This window comes from Balearica regulorum, chromosome 14 (assembly GCF_011004875.1).
Source record: "Balearica regulorum gibbericeps isolate bBalReg1 chromosome 14, bBalReg1.pri, whole genome shotgun sequence".
Classification (NCBI taxonomy): Eukaryota; Metazoa; Chordata; class Aves; order Gruiformes; family Gruidae; genus Balearica; species Balearica regulorum.
In genome coordinates, this window is record NC_046197.1 from 9,512,873 (window position 1) to 9,530,722 (window position 17,850).

At 58.3% G+C, this 17,850-nt stretch overlaps 1 protein-coding gene across 1 annotated transcript in view; it reads right to left on the minus strand.

Annotated features, from left to right (window-relative positions):
• PPARGC1B (PPARG coactivator 1 beta) overlaps positions 1-15,145 on the minus strand; it is a 54,978-nt gene extending 39,833 nt beyond the window's left edge. Inside the window, exon 1 of the mRNA XM_075766930.1 lies at positions 14,976-15,145. Within this exon, the coding sequence (XP_075623045.1) occupies positions 14,976-15,059 (84 nt within the window). The 5' untranslated portion in view covers positions 15,060-15,145. The remainder of the gene's footprint in view (positions 1-14,975) is intronic.
• Between the last annotated feature and the right edge of the window lie 2,705 nt (positions 15,146-17,850).

A 17,850-nucleotide genomic window follows, 5' to 3' on the forward strand; every position in this document is an offset into this window, starting at 1 on the left:
CTTGTACCCTGTCCCCCAGGGGAACACGAGCCTGGGAGGCCACCACGCTGCACCCGGTGTGCCTTTAAGACAATGTGAGCCCTGGGGAGCAGCACAGCTCTCCTCAGCAACCAGGGACAAGGTACCTGTGCCGCTGCCACCCCATCCCAGCCACCTCAGCGCTCCCGTCTGCCTGCTGCCTCAGAGACCCGTCCTGGGGTGGGCAGGGCAGGACGGGCAGCGGGACACGGTGCACACCAGCAGCACCGGCATGCTCGGCTATGCACACACCGAGCGCGTGTGTCGGGAGCTGGCCCCGGCAGGCAGCACAGGCACCGTGTGCTGCAGCTCCTGCCTCTCTGGTGCGTGCACATGCATGCCCTTACGCACGCCCACTCATGCAGACCTGAGGCTAGCAGCGACGTGGCTGCTCCAGCACCCAAAGCCCCAGCCCATCGAGCACCCAACCCCCAGGCCTGGCTGGAGGGGATGGCCAGGAGGCACGTTAACCCCCCGGGAGGCTGGGCTGCCTCTTGGGACGGGGGCTTGAGCACTGCCCTGGGCTGGGATCCTGCCTCAGCCCAGGCAGAGCCGGGTACGCCTCGGGATGGTCCTTCCAGCAGCCGTTCCTGCCCGCTCCTGTCTCTGCTGGGGCTATGGAGGTTCCTGCCTCCCTGGGAAAGCCAGGATGGATGCCAGTGGGGGGGTGAGGCTGGGAGGAGGGCTGGTGAAGCAGGCAGGCTACGGAGCCTGCAACCCCTGAGCCACAGGCAGCACAGTTGCAGCCTGCGAGCAGAGAGTTCCTGCAGCCCCTTCCATAGAGCAGGCTGCAGGCGACTGCAGCCCAGTGCTCCGAGGCTGACGCTGGTGCAGCCCCTCGCAGCCCCAGTGCACGCACGCACCCCCCCAAGTGCAGGACCAGGAGGGGCCAGCAGCCCCCACTCAGCAAGTGGGTCAGCTATATATAAAGAGAGCAGCCCCAGCAGTGCTGGCACCAGGCACCTTCCTGCCTTGCATCATCGCCACCCTAAAAACCATGGCCTGGAGACGGGGGCTGGCTCAGCCTGGGCTGTGGCAGCCGTGATGCCAGCACTGCTGAATCTGCTCCTTCATAGCCATCGCCTCGAGGGCTATCAGCCCTGTGCCCTGCTTGGCCAGGGCAGTCACCATGGAGGCGGGAGGACCAGGTGGGACCAACGCCTGGACAATCCCAGGAGGCCACAGCTGCAAGCTGTGTGTGTACTCCTCCACACAGAACAGACCCCCAGGAGGGAGATTTCCACTTCCATTTATTGAAACCAGCCGCCCCAGCTCCCAAGCACCAAGGCAACAAGCTCAAAACCCTTCATTAAGGCTGGGCAGACACCTCCTGGGCCCGAGGCACACAGGCATGCCTGCTCAACAGCGTGCACACACGGGTTTGGCTCACAGGGTGACGTTGAACAGCCCCAATGCAGCACATCACTGGGTAAGGACATTGTGCAGGAAGATTGTGCAGCAGGGCAGTTCAGTCCCAGTATCACCAGTTTGCTGCACTCCAAGGGCAGATGCTTTCCCCAATGCAACCTGCGCCCCTCAGCTGCACTGTTGTGGTTTGTGGGTCCAGTAAATCTGGTGCTGGAAGCCAGGAGAGGCATGGTTTGGGGTGCCTCCTCCACAGCCTTGCCAGCAGCAGGCAGGAGGAGAGGGCTGGTGTTCATCCTGCACCCCCACGAGCAGCTGGAAAAGCCCTTTGCAGCCTGCAGGTCTCCAGTTGTCTACAGTCAAACATCACCAGCCTCTCACCCAGCCCGGAGGGCTGGTTATTAGGGAAAAACACTTTAATGAGGCAGCTCGTTAAAGGCAGGAACAGATTAGCTCAGGAACCCGAGGAACTCCGTGACTGCCGAGTTCAAGAATAGGAGAAATACGCATTTCCCTGGCAGTGGTAGGAGATGTTACCTCAAAGCGGTGGGCTGAACCCATGAATCCTCAAAGCCCTTTCAGAGCTCTGCACCCTCCCAGGAGTCTGTGTGAGCTCTGAGGATGGAAGATGACAGGAAGGGAAGACCATAGCTTGAAACCTATGAAAACACCCACTGAAATACCAGTGGAAAATACTCCATCCCTGATAGTCAAGTTCAGACACTGCCTCCTCCACTGATCAAGCAAAATCCCAGCACCAGCGTGGACTTCCAGCAGGGATGCTCCAGGGAGAAAGCTTTTGGCACGACACAGCCCCACTGGACAGGAGCGATGTGGGAGGAGAGGCAAAGGCAAGCGGAGTTCAGAGTTACAGTCACCAGAGAAAAATTAACCCTGGAAAAAAAACCCCACTCCATTTCCCACTGCAGGGAAAGGATTGCAGACCGTCTCTTTCCACAGCCAAATGAAATGCTGATGAGCCGTGGAAGCGCGGAGTGAGTAGGGCACCCCGGGAGGTCGGGGTTACCTCAAAGCCACTTGGGCAGCAGGGAGAAGAATCAGGCCCATGCGATGGCTGTTATGAATGAAGGTGGGAACGGTGCTGCTAAAGATAACTTTGTGAACAGGTACTATTAATAGCAATACTATAGGGCTTTTTTTTTTTTTGCTGCTTTCTGCAAGACTCTCTCTGGGATTGGCGAACGCAAATGGATTGGGCCCTGCCACAATCCATCGCTGGGAAAGCGACCGTGCGTGTGCCTCGCTGGAGCCCAGCATCAGACTGATGCCCTCAAGGAATAAGGACCAGCAGCAAGTGGCCGACTGAGCCGGCCACCCACCACCGCCGCAGCAGATCAGAGCCGGCCGGGCGCTCAGACCGAGGATCCCGCGCAGGAGCTGCTGGCGAGGCTGCCGCCGTGCCGGTTTCCATGACGACTTCAGCACTTGGCGTGAGATGGAGATGACGGGATCAGCCAGGAAAGTAACTGAGCGGAGCTGGCGTCCTCCGTCTGCCACGGCCGGCGGCACAGCCCTGCCAGCCCTGCGCGGCTGGCTGGCACAGGGCAAAGCCCTTGGAGCCTCCGGGCATCTGGGTCCCCCTCGCCTCACAGGGCGTGTGCTGGCAGCCAGCTTGTCCCCTGCCCATCCCGTCGGTCCCTCCCCGACACCGCCATGAAAGCGCAGTCCACATCCCGACCCCCAGCCCCGGCTGGCCGGGCGCACACCCAGCACCGAAGCACCTAGCCAGGTCTGTGCCCCTGGCTCTTGCCTCGGCACTGCATTTCCACTCCTGGTGGGGCCGTCTCCCTGGCAGCACCACCTCCGAGCACACATACCCCTTCATGCCCCAGCTGGGATGTCGGGGCCAGCCAGCGCACGGGGCAGCCTGGCAGGGCGGTGCCCAACTCCCCTCTGCAGCTCGGGGAGATGCTGCAGGCTGGGGCAGAGCTGGCACCGGGGCCGGCCCAGCCCGGCAGTACCAGCCTGCATCGGGACAGCCCTGATCCTCACTGGCCCATGGCCCCCAGGGAGGCTTTCCCTGGCTTCCAGGTAATCTAAGATCAAGCGCTCCAGCCAGACATGCTCAGTCAGATGCCCAAGGACACCACGGAGCAGTGGGGAACCGAACACCTGCAGCATATGACTCCCCAGCTGGCACAGTCCCCCCAGCCCCAAAAGCCACCGGTGCCCATCCGAGGAGGGCTCCCCGGGGGACAGCGTCCCATGCCAAGCCACCACGCGTGGCCGCTGCTTTCCCAGGCTGCTGGCGGGGAGCACGCAGGGCCGGGGCAGCACGGTGGGCGGCTGGGACCCCGGGCACCCCCTCCTGCCTGTACGCAGGATCCTGCTCTGCGCCCTTTTATTCCAGCAGTGCAATTAGCCTTGCTGACCCCTGAAATCCTCAGCCTCTCTAAGCAGCCATGCATTAAATCCCGGATCCAAGAGTGGAAATAGACTTCGTAAAAGGCTTATGGCCCTATTTATTACATTTTACGCATGACGGAGTCCGACAGCACGGCAACGGCGCTGTGGTCGGTGCTGGCTCTGCCTCCACGCCGAGGCAGACGGACAGACGAACAGGCAGGGTCTGGAGTGGGCAGCAGAGTCTTGGCGGGTGTCTCCTCCTGGCTGGGCTTGGGTTGCCAGCTGAGTGCTCCCTCAGACGCAGACAGGCAGGGATATCGATCTAGATGAAAGCTAACACCGCTCTCAGGGCTGGGTAACCGTATCTGCCGCACATTTGTATTCCTTAGAGCGGGGCGGGAGGGCTGCAGCCATCTGCCGGAGCGGCTCGGGGATCCTGGGGACGCTGCAAGCCCTCCGGCCGGATCTCCACCGCGCTGCCTCCTCCCATTTCAATGCGCAGCGTTTTCCTTCTCTATTTCACCTCCACCTTGCTAGGGCCAAATAACACAGTCCTGAGGAGGGCATCACCATAATGGCGGGGTCCTTCCTTCAGACCCAGACCACCTCCACCCGCAGGGACCAGTGGGGCTGCCGCGGGGCAATGCCGAACCTGCCCGGTCCCTGCCCGTGCGATGGGAGCCGAGGGGGCATTGCACCGTGGTTAGCAAGGTTGTACAAGGGCACCGTGTGAAGCCAGCATGCATGTGTTCACCGACACCTGCCGGGGTCCCACCGTTTAGCCAGGTGGCTCCTGCCCCAGTGGGATGGCAGGGATGGCAGAGGACCCTGCACACCGGGATGAGCGCTGGCACGAGGTGCTGCACAGCTCTGAGCTGGGCAGAGGGCACAGTGAGGGGCAGAGATGGGCAGCAGGGAGATGTGGAGGCGTGCAGGGAGACAGAGCTGCCATGTGCAGAGGAAGCAACAAGAAAAGCATAGAGATGAAGGCTTAAATAGCTGAGGGACGCTCTGCTTTCCCACAGAAAACATAAGGCAGCTCCTGCGCATCTCCATCAGGGCCTGAATCACAAGACAGATCAGGGAGCCCCTGCAGCAGCGCCGGGCCAGGGAGCCAGGCACTCACTGTCAGCACTGCAAAGCAGGGAGGAGCAGAGGGGGCACACAAGGGTGCCCCCTCCATGTGCTTATAAATAGCCAGCTACAGAGACTCAAGCACCATGTGTCCCATGCTCCAAGTCCCTGAGACACTGGCACACACGGACACAAACAGCTGCTCCCCACTTCCTTGGAAGGGACCCATTGCACCCTCATTGCAGGGCAGTCGGAGATGTCAAAAGACAAAAGCAAGGGCCACCCCGTGCACCTCCGAGAAACTCAGTTTCCATCAATACTTGGTGCAACGTGCAAGCCTTGCTGATCCCAGATGGTACAAGAGAGCCCCACCACACCATGTGGGCAAGCTAGTGAGGTGGTCAGACCACTCGGGCAAAGCCATCTCTTGTGCTCACTCCGAAGGCAAGGAGAGGTCTTGTGTGTCTGAAGAAGCAGAAGCAGGTCCATGGGATGTGCGCAGTGCCTGGATCCTGCTGCTGCCTGTGCCTCGGCCAAGCGCACGGGCCCCAGTGCCCGTGAGGGTGGGGAGCGTACATCCCTGGCAAGGGGAAAGGGGACCTGTGGGGTGTCCCTCAGCTCAGCATTGCAAAGGGTTGGTCCTGCATCCTTCACTAAAGGAGCTGAAAGGACTTTCATGCCTGTGGGCATGCCACCCAAGGGCAGAAGGACCTTTGCCCTTCCCTGCCTTTCTGCCCAGCCCCACGTCGCAGTGATGATTCTGCACCAACAGCCTGGAATGATCACCTCGAGGTGCTGCAGCCCCACAGGTCCCTTTGGCAGGGCAGGACGTGGAGGTTTCACCCCATAGCTCAGCTCTGCTTCTGTGCTCCTTCCTCTGAGTGGAGGTGATGGCACGTTAGTGAACAGCATGTTTTGGCATAGATGGGCTCTGACCTCAAAAGGCATCAAGACATTTAGAAAAAACCCTGCAGTCCACATCTCTGCAGGTTCCTGCTTCCCTGCCAGCCTGCACAGCCCGGTCGCTACCGCAAACTGCCCACTGCCCTGGGACAGCTGCAAGCTGCCCTGCTAATGGCAGGGGAATAACCCCCCCAGTGCCTGACTGAATGAGGTTTACACTCCCCCTAACACCCATCCACAAAGGTCCCATACCCACCAGGGCACTCGCAGGCTAATCCTCCCTCCAGAGCAGCTGCTATATTTAGGTATCTAAATGAGACAGAGTGGCTCTTTCTAAAAAAGAGTTAGTTTGAGTTACATAAATACAGAGAAAAACGTGAAAGCTGTGTTTCCAGATCCTTGCACTGCCATAAGTGAGCAGCAGAGATGGGGACAGTCTCCCCCCCAATAATCTGCCTTTCATTTATTCTTGACTCGGCTGGATGTGCAGATGGGTTTCCAGCTCCTCTGGGCAGATGGGCAGCAGGAGAGCTGTGAAAGCTGAGATGAGGGAGCCTGGGCAAGCAGACCCTCATGGGCAACCCCTGGTCCCTGCAGGGAGGCAGGGGTCCAGGGGCTGCCAGTGTACTGCATCCCGGATGCGCTAAGACAGGAATGGAGAAGCCATCACTGCAGGCAGGCCAGGCAGCATGACCGAAAGCACGGGCAGGAGGAGTCAACAGAAGTAAATAAACTGAGCAGCTCCAGCCCTCCCCATCTGTGCCTGTCCTAACAGTCCCCCCATGACATCCCTCCCCGCCCAGCTGCCGACTTCCTTCCTCCTGCATCCAGTTCCACATCCCGAAGCCTGTGATCCCATGAGGAGAGGAGACACGTGAGCACGAGCGTGTCCTGCACACCTACTGCCGCTCACCTCAAGCTGGCTGGGGAGGGTTGGTTGCTGGTCATCAGCAAAGCAGCATCCCCACCAGAGCTGGGTGACAACATGCACCATGAGGGTTTCTGGGGACATGTACCACGTGCTTTCATTTTCAAAATATATAAAAATAGACATTCCTTTCTAAAAGGACACAGCCACAAGAATAAAAGAAAAAAACACCAGCTTAAATACCACCCAACCTTTCAGCCTGAGAAAACCACACAGTTCTCACAGGCTTGAGTTCTGATACCTGGAAAATGCACCCAAAACTCACATATGCCAATCTCCTGGTGGGGCCCACACAGAGACAGAAACTTCCTTTTTAAGAAAAACATTTGCAATTTTTTCTTTTCATTACTAGCACGGTTAGGTCGTGACTATCTGTGTGCAAGCTTGCTTGAAGGGAGAAACGATGCTGGTTGGTTTAAATCTCCAGCTCCAGCTATGCAGAGCTCTGGGGTTTATGCTGTTGAAGGGAAGGTTTAAAAATCCTCCCGTCATTAAGATGCTGGAAGGTGGCTCTGAGCCACACACACCTCGCGCAGGCAGGGCTGCAGGCCCCAGAGCAGAGGGGGAAAGGAAAGCTGCTAAGCAGCCGTGGTGTAAAGGGAGCCGACAGGAATGTAAAGTTTAATTATATTGAAGCCAAGGGCCATGGAAGTTGCAAACATTTGCACCAAGGCTGTGCAAGTCCCGGGAAATCAGGAGAGAGGGACCTGAGCTCGGACAAAGTTCACCCCGCCATGCCTGGTGCCAGGTGAGCAACCTCTGTGTGGCAGGAAAGGGCGCTGCCAGCTCGCCTGGCACAAACCACGGCGCAGCCCCCGGTGTCCTGCCCTGCCCTCTGCCAGTGCTGACTGCCAGCAGACAGAGCCCCGATCCTTGCGGCACACAAGCGGCCGCTCTCCCCGCTGCTCTGAGCCCAGGGAGCTCACGCTCTGCCTGGGCAACGTGCAAGGAGCCAAAGGACCGCGGCCGCCCCAGCCCTGCGCCCACCGGCGTCGGCACACGATGCTCGCGGAGGGGCTGGCCGCGGGGCAGAGAGAAGCCAGAGCCTGCCCCTGCTTTGGCCTTCAAGGGGAGCTGTATAAGTGCGATGTTTTACACCTCCAGCTCCTTGCTGTTATCGAAGCACGTGTACAACCATCACCCTGGCTGCAATCAGCGCTGCTCTTTGCTCTAACCCAGCCCGACTGCTGCGGGGCTGGCTGGAGCTCAGCCCATCAGTCTCGTGTGCATGCAAAGGGTTGCGGCAGTGTCCCGCTGGGATGTTTCCTGAAACACCCCACGGCTACATTTGCACTTTCTTCATAAAAAAAAATAACATAACTTGCTCCTACCTAGGCACTTTAGCTAAAAACGAAGCAAGAAAGGGCTCAGCAAGAAAGCTGCCGAGGCTGGGGCCAGGGACCACACTGCCTGCTCCCGGCAGCAGCCCCCCTGCACCCCAGCTCTGCACACCGAGGGACAGCTGGGGCTGCTCCGGCCACGGGTCCCCTCGTAGCAGGACAACCGGGTCCCCAGCTGTCACTTGCAGGCGGCAAAACCTGCAGTCCCCCCTCATCCGGGCAGGAAGGAGGAGAAACATGATTAGAGGCAGCTGGGCTTCCTTCCGTCCGCAAGGCACAGCCGGCCGCCCCAGCACGCTGCTCCGGCTGCAGCACAGCCCCAGCTCAGCCCCCCGCCTGTGCCGGGATGCTCTGCCCTCTCCCCTCCATCTCCCCCCGTCACAGGATTTCCTTGCTCTTGATGTGCACGAAAATTAGGAAATGAGGGTTCCTCGGGGACCAGGTGGGGAAGGCAGCTTTTGGCAGGGGGAAAGGATGACACCTCCCACACCCCTCGCCCGTCACCCCATACGCTGGGGTCAGTTGGGGTTCTGCAGACTCCCCAAACAAAGGCCGGGGAAGCAGAAGCGACAGCAGCGATGAACTTGCTGCAAACTGAAACAGGAACTGAGGAGCCTGACCAGTGGCGCTGGCTCAGCAGAAGGGGCTGTTTCAGCCGGCGTGTTCCCTGCCGCTGCAGGCAGCAACCACAGGGCGCAGGACCGATGCAGAGGAAGAATTTAGAAAATGCATCTCTGTAAAGATACGCTGCCCTGCAACCGTAGTCGCTGCAAGAGCTCGAGGCTCATTTATCCTCTGCCGCCTCAGCACAAAAACATCCATACAAAGCATGTACTGCTCCGTCCCAGGGGAGGGGGGAAGTGTCACATCAGCCCTCCCGGTGCACTGGGGTCCCTCTCACTTCAGCCCCCACCACACAGGCTCCCCCTCGCCAAGGGCAGAGGCCTCCTGCTCCCAGCTGCAAAGGCAAACGCCTGCCTGTTCGCTGCCTGGGTGGGTAGGGTGCTGCGGGAAGGGTGGGTATGCACAGGCAGATATAAAAATCTCCTGTGATACTTCAGCAGGACCCTCATCGTGTTTCCCTGACAAAGCTCCTGGTATGGGGGACGACAACACCACACACAACACTGGGGAGGCACCCAGCACCCAGTGCCTGCGGCTTTGCCTGGGGACAGCAGGGATGCAAGATAAGCCAAGTATTTTCCCTAAGCCCCACATTGCTGCCCAGGAGCCAGCAGTGATCAAAGGTTAGTCTGGCTACCGGATGGGGCCATCCCAAAGAGCCTCCAGGGCTGCCACAGTCTCCACACTCCCCACCAGCAGATACCAGACTTGCTACATGGGGAACCCCTCCCTGGGGAGGAGTGGTGGTCCAGCTCTTACAGGGCCAAAGAGGATTTCCAGCTTTGATTTTTCCCCATCTTAATTCTGAAGTGAACCGGTTTAACACAGCAATTTGCAGCAGCTCAACCCTGGCTGTTGTCTCTGCCTGGGGAGGTGCAGCGAGATGGAGCAGGGTAAGGATGGGGTTGATAAGACCCTGAGCACAGCCAGACCTGTGGAAAGTCCTTCGGCAGTTCTTGGAAGCTCCCATTATAAAAAAAAAAACAAAAAAAACCCCCAATAAATAAATAAATAAATAAATATTAGCCAGAGCTCAGGAAAAGTGCTGAAAAGCAGAACAGCCAAGCGATAAGGGAAGGGAAACACATTGGCTGGACCGTCACCCGGTGCCTACGGCACGGGTGCCCCTGGAAGTAGGTCATTACCTCACCTGACCACCCACCCCATTAACTTCAACCTTTAGTCTCTGGCTCATTACTACAAGCAGAGGCAGCTTAAAACACTCTCTTTGAGGCGCTCACGAGAGGGTAGTTTGTCTGGCATCAGGCAGGTGGTGGGAACCTGCCCTTCCTGGCACAGTGTGCAGGCAGGGGAGCCAGCTGCCCACTCTTGGGGTGCAGGCAAGGGGCTGCCCCAGCCTGTGCCCCCCAGGGAGGAGGAGTACCACGTGGCCGGGACCACAGTGGTCAGCCCGGCACGGCCGCGCTGGCAGCAGCAGCTCCAGCGTGTACAAAGTTCCCCCTCTGCTAAATCACTTCAGGCTGCCAAGCAGTCACGAGAAATATAAGCCCGCGCAGGGTTGCCATGGAGCGGGGCTCGGCCGCGGGAGCCCGAAGCTGATTCCTCCAGCAAACGCGTTTGCCGACTGAGGCACTGCCGGCACCTCGTGTCCCCAGCTCCCCTCGTCCCGGCTCCTCGGTGGCGGCGAGTGAGCACAACGTGTGTGGTGCCAGCGGACCCTTATCTCTGGTGACAGCCCTTCCCTTCCCCAGCAGAGCCAGGACCCCCTCCATGCTGGAGAGCCCCACGGGGTGCTCAAGCTCAGAGCACGCTGCAGGGACGATGCCCCTCACCCCAGTGACACCTTCTCCCCAAGGCCATGGGCAGGCAGAAGCCGTGGCTTTGGTGGCATTTGCCACAGACTGTCCCTGCACAGTGCCGAACGGGTGATGTCCCCGAGCTCCCATGGGTGCTGGCACACTGCTCGTTGGCAGTGCAGACACGGGGCTCCCACACTGTGCCATGAGCTGGCCCCCAGCCCCACCAAAGAGGATTTCAGAGCCTGGAAAGCCTCGGGAGCAGCAGGCAGCAGTGGCTGGCAGCACAGCACACTACCTGCCAGGAGCCAGCCCACGGCGTCCCTGTCCCCAGCCCTGTGCTGGGGACCATGGGACCCATTCCTCAAGGCCAGGAAGGGGTTTGGGGCAGGAAGGGCATCCCCCAGGCATTTTTCATTGGACAACTGACAGCACCGAAGTGCCGGAGCAAGTGGAGTTTCTAACTACAAAGAGGCTTTTGACATTGGAAAGGTTAATGTGAGAGAGAGATCTGTCTCCCTCACAAAGCTCCCTTTGCTGGAGGCACTAGGTTGAGACCTTAATTATTCACCTGTTGGAGAGGTGCCTTTCCATTACGGCATGAGACCAGCGCAGGGATGTGCAGGCAGGAGGGAGGAAAGCACACAGTGTGGGGCAGCCCTGGGGCCCTGCCAGGGTGGGGAGCACCAGGGGATCTGCTCAAAAGCAGGGGGTGAAGGCAGGAGGGTATGTGGGGAGGCTCTCTGAGCGGCCAGATTTCAGACCAGCCCTCCTTTCCCCCACCGCTGCTCTCTCCCGCTGCTCCCAGCGGCTGTTCTCTCCCGGCTCGGAGCGGCAGGCTCAGCAGCACACCGCTCTCACCATCTCCCGCAGCCGCCGCTGCAGCACGGGCGCCTGCCGGCATCCCCAGCAACTGCCGCCCCCAGCTTTGCAAACATACCGGCGTGGCTTCTGCTAACCGCCACCATCGGTGACTGCCACCACGCCACAGCCACCTCGCACTGCTTCCCCAGGAGAGCGAGGGGGGGTCTCCAGCCCCAGCAATGCAGTGGCCCTTTGACCCAAGCTGCAGCAATGCAGCCAGGCTGGAGATACACTTTGCACAGGCCCTTGGGCTGTCTCAGTCATCCAGACATCCCCCGCAAAAAAAATATTTGAGAGAAAAGCCACAGAAACAGCAGAATATTAGTCCGCTCGGTGAGGACTATCAGAAATTGGGGATGCGTCCTCGCTCCATTACTAGCAGTAATAATCCAGCCGATGGACCGCTTTTCCACCAAGGGCTTCACTGTGCCTCCTGCACTCATCAATGGATTAAGCTGTTAGCAGGAAGCTGAGAAGTGAAAGAGGGAATATTGTATTTCAGTTCATGTGATCTTTAAGCATCTCTTCGAGAACCAGCCTGGTTTTTTGTTTTTTCTTCCCCCCGCTGCACTTTGTTTGTGGTTTTTAAACAAATCGAAGCCGTAAGAGTCAAACTGCTCCTGCATCTCGCAGGGATGCTGAGAGTCACTGGCCGCTCCGTGGTGCTCTCGGCAGAGCTGCATGGTTGTCACTCTCCAGCGCCTGGTGCCAGCAGATGAACCAGCTACAACCAGCTTCATACCTCTGAGCAGCAGAGAGTTGCACAAAATGGATTAAGCGGGCCCAGAAATAACACATTTTGAGTCGCAGCAAAAGAAAATCACTTTTTTTGCTGTTAAAAAAGGAAAAGGAGTTGGCAGGAGAAAGGCAGATATCAAGTGAAAACCACTGATTTTCTTTCTGTAGCAATGCAGGTAGCACGTGAATCATCGCTGTCCTCGATATGTAAATAGAGGTTAGCAGGCATCCTCAGCTCAAGCCCATATAATTACGGGACTGATGCAAATATCCATGTTAAAGCTTCACCGTGCATTTCCCCGAGAGCCCTCCCGAGGATTCCTTCCCTGGAGAGGAAGGGATTGCCTGGCACCTGCACGCACCCAACTGCGCCTTTCTCGAAACCTACTGCAAAAGCAAGGACTGGGGAGGAGCACGGGGGAGAGAGGAGGAGAGTCAGAGTTCCTCAAGGTTTCCACGAAGGAAATGGCTAATATTCATGATCTCATGGCCTCCTGACATTGTAGCCTCTCAGAATAATCTGATCTTGTGCCGGAGCACCGGGGACTTTGCGGAAGCAGCTTTCGGGCTTCATTGAGAAGTCAGTAACCCAGTTGTAAGCAGAGGCTCGTACGGTAGTAACGGGGAGAGACGTCAGCGGCCGGCCCGGGACCGCCCCCCGCTCCGACTCCCCAGGCAGGATGTGACAGCACCGGGCTGGAGCCTGCCCCGCGCTTTCGGCACAGGGTGAGGTACAAGCACCGCACACGCTTACAACTTCAGGCGTTTCTTAAGCAAATGCATGCAAATCGTAGCTGAGGGGGAGCTTTTCTCTTTTTTTTCCCCCCCTCCCTTTTTTCTTTTCTTTTTCCCCAGCCTTTAGCCCCCCTGTGCACGTGGGGACAGAGAGGAAATGGGATTATCCAAAGCAAGCGCCAGGCGGGAGAGCAAACCCAGGCTGCACACTGTGCCCAGGGAACCTGCGGCTGGCTGCAAAGGTCCTGCTGCTGCTCTTCGTGTCACACGCTCCGCAGACATCAGACTAGCACTAACTCTGCGCGTACCTGCACTGCTCCCTCCAATGTAGTGCATGTATGGAGAGGGAGAGAAAAAGAGAGGACAGGCACAGCAAACTGTATTTCAGGAGATGCCATAAAAAACGGTCTTATTTCATCACAGGCCATTTCACAGTCCCAAATTTTGCAGGGGATGTTCACAACATGGTGGTTTTGCACCAGAGAAGGATGACAATTCACAGGATTTTTTTTTTCCCCTTAGCAGTCTCTTTTTGGAATCAGATTCCTGAATTGGCACATCAAATGCTGACCAAAAAGCAAAAAAGAAACAAGCCTTCAGATGCATGCTGCAATCACACAAGCTTTTCATTTCACGTGAAGCACGCAGAGCGCAGGTTATTGCAGGGAAGCGGAGCCAGAAACTTTCACCTGCCCAGGGAGCAATGGGGCTGGTGGGAGCTGCGGCCTTTCTGCCATACTTCCTAGGGATGGCACCCCACACAGCCAGCCTCCTCTTCTCCAGCCAACGGTTCCCTCGGCAATAATAAATCCATCCAAATCAGAAAACGCAAACCGCTTACAAAATCTTCTCGGCCTGTTTCTCACCCTTCCTGACCCTTCTGCTGTAATCAACCCATCAGCAGCTCTTCGTTAACAACCGAAGCTGCCACCTCCCCCTGCTCTGCCCCCAGCAAGCTGCTGGGGTCCCACGCCAAGCCAGAGCGCTCTGGAGCCGGTGCACGCGAGGAGAGGCACCGGGACTACATCAATCTAGCTGGTGGCAAGACCTGCCTGGTTCTGTCTGGCACATGCACCAGAGGCAAATCTGATTTACCAAGTCTTGAGACCTTATTTGTTTTGAACCCAAACAGCAGGATTAGTCCCCATCCCATTCCCCACATGCATGCTCCTGCTGTTTGCAATCCCGGAGCTATACTGGTGAGACAGCAAGGGTTGGGATGAATGTGCTAGCTTCACAATCGAAGCTATTTTGTAATCTGTGGTTATGAAAGTGAAGGGCTGGAGGGATGATATATAACTACAGAAAACTCTTCCCACTTGCACCAGCCTCATCAATCCGACTGCGAAATGCGCGGTTGTGCTCCAGATCAGTCACGGCTTTTGCTACTGCCCGGCTTATTGTATAGCGCCTCTCTTCCACCCCCCAAAATGGAAAAGCATGCAAGCCCTATAGCCAGCACGGCTCGCTCTCGTGATCGTGCGGGAGCTGCCAAGGAGCCCTAATCTGATTTTAATACCCAGCTCCGTCCAAAAGCGAGCCCATCCAGATTTTGGAGCTGCTGACTTGCAGCACCGAGACCCCTCTCCCTGCCAACCCCCCCCCCTTCCCAAACCTCCATCCCCCAAGATCCCAACCCGTATGCGTGTAACTGACGCTCGGCATGACTCATCCCACAGCCCGGCTCTTATCAGCCCCCACCGCGCAGCCCCCTGCGGAGCCCCCCCCCCCCCCGCCCTGCACCGCGGCGTCCCCCTCCCCACCTTTGCAGCGGGGGGGGGGGGGGATCAGAAGGGGGGGGACGGACTGTTGCAAAGGGAGGGGGGGTTGTGCCGAAAGCGATCAACCCATCAACTTCCCCCCCCCCCAAATTCCCTGCAGAAGGGGGGGGGGGGACACGACACGAGAGTCCACGTGCGAGTGGTGCTGAAAGCGCCGGCGGGGCTGCGGGGTTGCTGCCGCGCCGGGGCCGCCCCGAAGCCACGGGGAGGGGCGCGGAGAGAGCAGCGGGGGCTGCAGGGTTCCGCGCGTCCCCCCTCCCCTTATTTCTCCCTCTGCGCATCCGTGGAGCAAACGGGACCCCCGCAGATCCTCCGGGCACCTAGGGGAAGAGCCGGTCCCCGCACCCCGCAGGCACCCCGGAGGGACCGGCTCTTCCCCCAGGTGCCCCGGGAAAGGGGGGGGGTCTGCCGGCTTCCCCCCACACACAGTTGCACCGCGCTGGGAAGCCGGACGGCAGAGCCCCTCCACCGCCCTCCCTACCTGACTGTCAGCGAGGTAACTGAAGACGAAGGAGGAAAGATCTTCGTCGAGCAGAGAGCTGCAATCCGGCCCCGGCTCCGCCATCTTCCACCTCCGGCTGGGGCTGAGGCGGCACCGAGCATGCAGCAGGCGCGGCGGCGGCGGCGGTGGCGGCAGCGGGGAGCCGGGTGGCCGGCGGGGCGGAGCCGCCCGCAGCCCCCGCCCGCCGGCTGCGGGAGCCGGGGAGGGCGACGGAGCCGGGGGGAGGGTGGGAGGGTGCAGGGGAGGGGGGGAACCGTCGCTGTTGCAGAGTGCCCCGCGAGGCTTGCGACCACGGGTAGGGTACAAGCAGCTTCCCGCGGGACACGCAACCACCCAGGACACCCGCTTTAAGTACCGCTGTGCACACCGTAAAGTGCCAGCCCTTAAAAGTGGGGGCAGCCAGCACCACCGAGCATCGCTCAACAGTCCCTAGATCGCCCCGTGTTGAGATACGTAAACCCTGAGAGCGGCGTGTTGGGCTGAGGGTCACATCCGGGCTCGGTGGGTTGGGGGGACACACGTCTGCAGTTGCAGAGTGCCCCCCAGGGCTTGCAGCCACACGTGGGGCACAAGCACCTTCCCACGGGACACGTGCCCACCCACGGCACCCACTTTAAGCACCACTGTGCACACCTTAGAAGTGCCAGGTCTTAAAAGTGGGGGTACCTGGGGTGCTGCCAGCATCACCAAGTGCTGCTCAACAGTCCCTAGATCACCCCAACTTGAAATATATAAACCCTGAGTGCAGCAAGTTGGGCTGGGGGTCACACCTAGGCCCAGCGGGAGACACACATCTGCAGTTGCAGAGTGCCCCCCAGGGCTTGCAGCCACATGTGGGGCGCAAGCACCTTCCTGCAGGATGAGCACCCACCCATGTCACTTGCTTTAAGTAATGCCATGCACACCTTAAAAATGCCAGGCCTTAAAAGTGGGGGCACCCAGCATCACTGGGTACCACTCAACAGTCCCTAGATCACTCCATATTGAGATACATAAACCCTGAGAGCAGCGTGTTGGGCCAAGGGTCACTTCTAGGCTCGGTGGGTCTGCACTGAAGTGGGGCCAGGTGACTGAGAGCAAAGAGTAACAAGGAGCAAAAGATCTTCAGATTTCCCTCAATTTCATCTCAGTGCTCATCCCACTGTTGCTGCGAGCGTCTCGATGTCACGCACGTCATTTTTCTGTCCAGGGTTTTCAGGCGTACGCTAAAAGCCCTTTCAGAAATAATTAATAATGGGACAAAAAATCTCATGAATGTTCTATATACTTACCTGTAGCAATTACATGGGAAGAGCAGGGCTTGGCACTGCAGCCCGAATTAGCTGGTACACAACCAGCCGAGTGGCAAAACCTGCAACCTGATGGCTCCAGACCCTCAAATTCCCTCAGACGGGCCTGCAGGATCAGTGTAAATGGCTGATGCAGCAAAGCGATGTGGAGCGATCTAGGTGGAGAGCTCTGTATCAGACTCTGATGGGTGAACAGAAGGTGCTTCTTCCTCTGGCAGGAAAGGCTTGCTGCCCGTCCATGCTCTTGCCTTGCTTCTGTTGCAGAGAGCGCGCTGTTTCCAGCCTCTCTCTAATACCTTCCAGGCTCCCTCTGGTTCAGGACATGCTGTCAACACCATACAGTGTGGCAACATTGGATTTTCCCTGATGATCCCAAGCCTTGCACCGAAAGAAGATGTCAGTGGCCAGCGTGTGTTATATCATATGTCTGCCGAGAGCTGGGGACAGGGACAGCTCAGCTGCTGGGATGGAACAAAGCAAGAGAGAAGCTGCCACCACCTCTTCCTCATTGCCGTGGCACTTTATTCCTAATTACTGTTATGAAGTGCTGAAACAGTTACTCAAGGTGCTTTTTCTGGTGCTGCTCCACCAGGAATGAAATTTCTCTTCCCGTGGGTGGGAGGTCTGGACCCAGGAACGCCACTGCTGGGATGAACAGCGGTGGCTCACAGCAGGCACAGCACAGAGCAGGGCGCTGCTAGATCGCACCGGAAGGGTCTGGGGAAGGGAATTGCCTTGCTCTGGGGCACGTGCAATTCCTTGCAGACCAAGACTCGAATTCCCAGTTGACCCTGCTGGTCTGTGGTCTGGAGTGCGTTCCCCTCCCTCCAGTCTCTCCTTTGCAGAAGATGCAAGCGTTGAACGCTACAGAGAGAGGAGGTGAGCTGAGAACAGGAGGGACATTTGTCCTCTCAGGGGAAAAAGCAGGACTGGAAGGCCTCACCACGAAAGTAGTCTTTTGCGAGGAATTTGTTGCACAAAAGGCAAGGTTCTCACTCGAGTGTCTTGTGATTTCCTTTACACCAGCTGTACTCAAATAGGAAGCAACCATTCATGGGAATTACTTGTGAAAGGTTGTTCTAAAATCAAGCTGTGCATAGCTGTGTGTTTTAGAAATACCTTCTCCCTTCTGGTGTGTGTGCAAGCACAGTTCCCCCCTCTTTACTTTCTAACCCAAGAAGATGAGCCCTTTCCAGTCCCCAGCTGCCGGCAGCCTGCGGGACACCCACCCTGGCAGCAGCCACCCGCACGCTGCGGCTCAGCCAGGCAGCCCAGGGGCACTGAGGAGCAGGAGGAAAGCAGAGCCCAGCCTGCGCTGCCCCGTTTCTCCTCTGGACAGGGGTGGGGTAGGGCTTCTTTCAGCCAAGCGGGCAAAACTGGGTGGGATGTCAGAGTCAGGCTGCCCTTATGCCGAGAGGGGACCAGAGGACAGCGGAGATGGAGAGAAACAGGGCATCTCAGAGGCGTGGAGTTGCTGATACTTCTGGGTTTCAGTGGGATCCTGGAGGACGAAGTACAGTTGCTCACGTGGCTGCAAGTCGGTGTTAACATGCTCCAACTTCTGT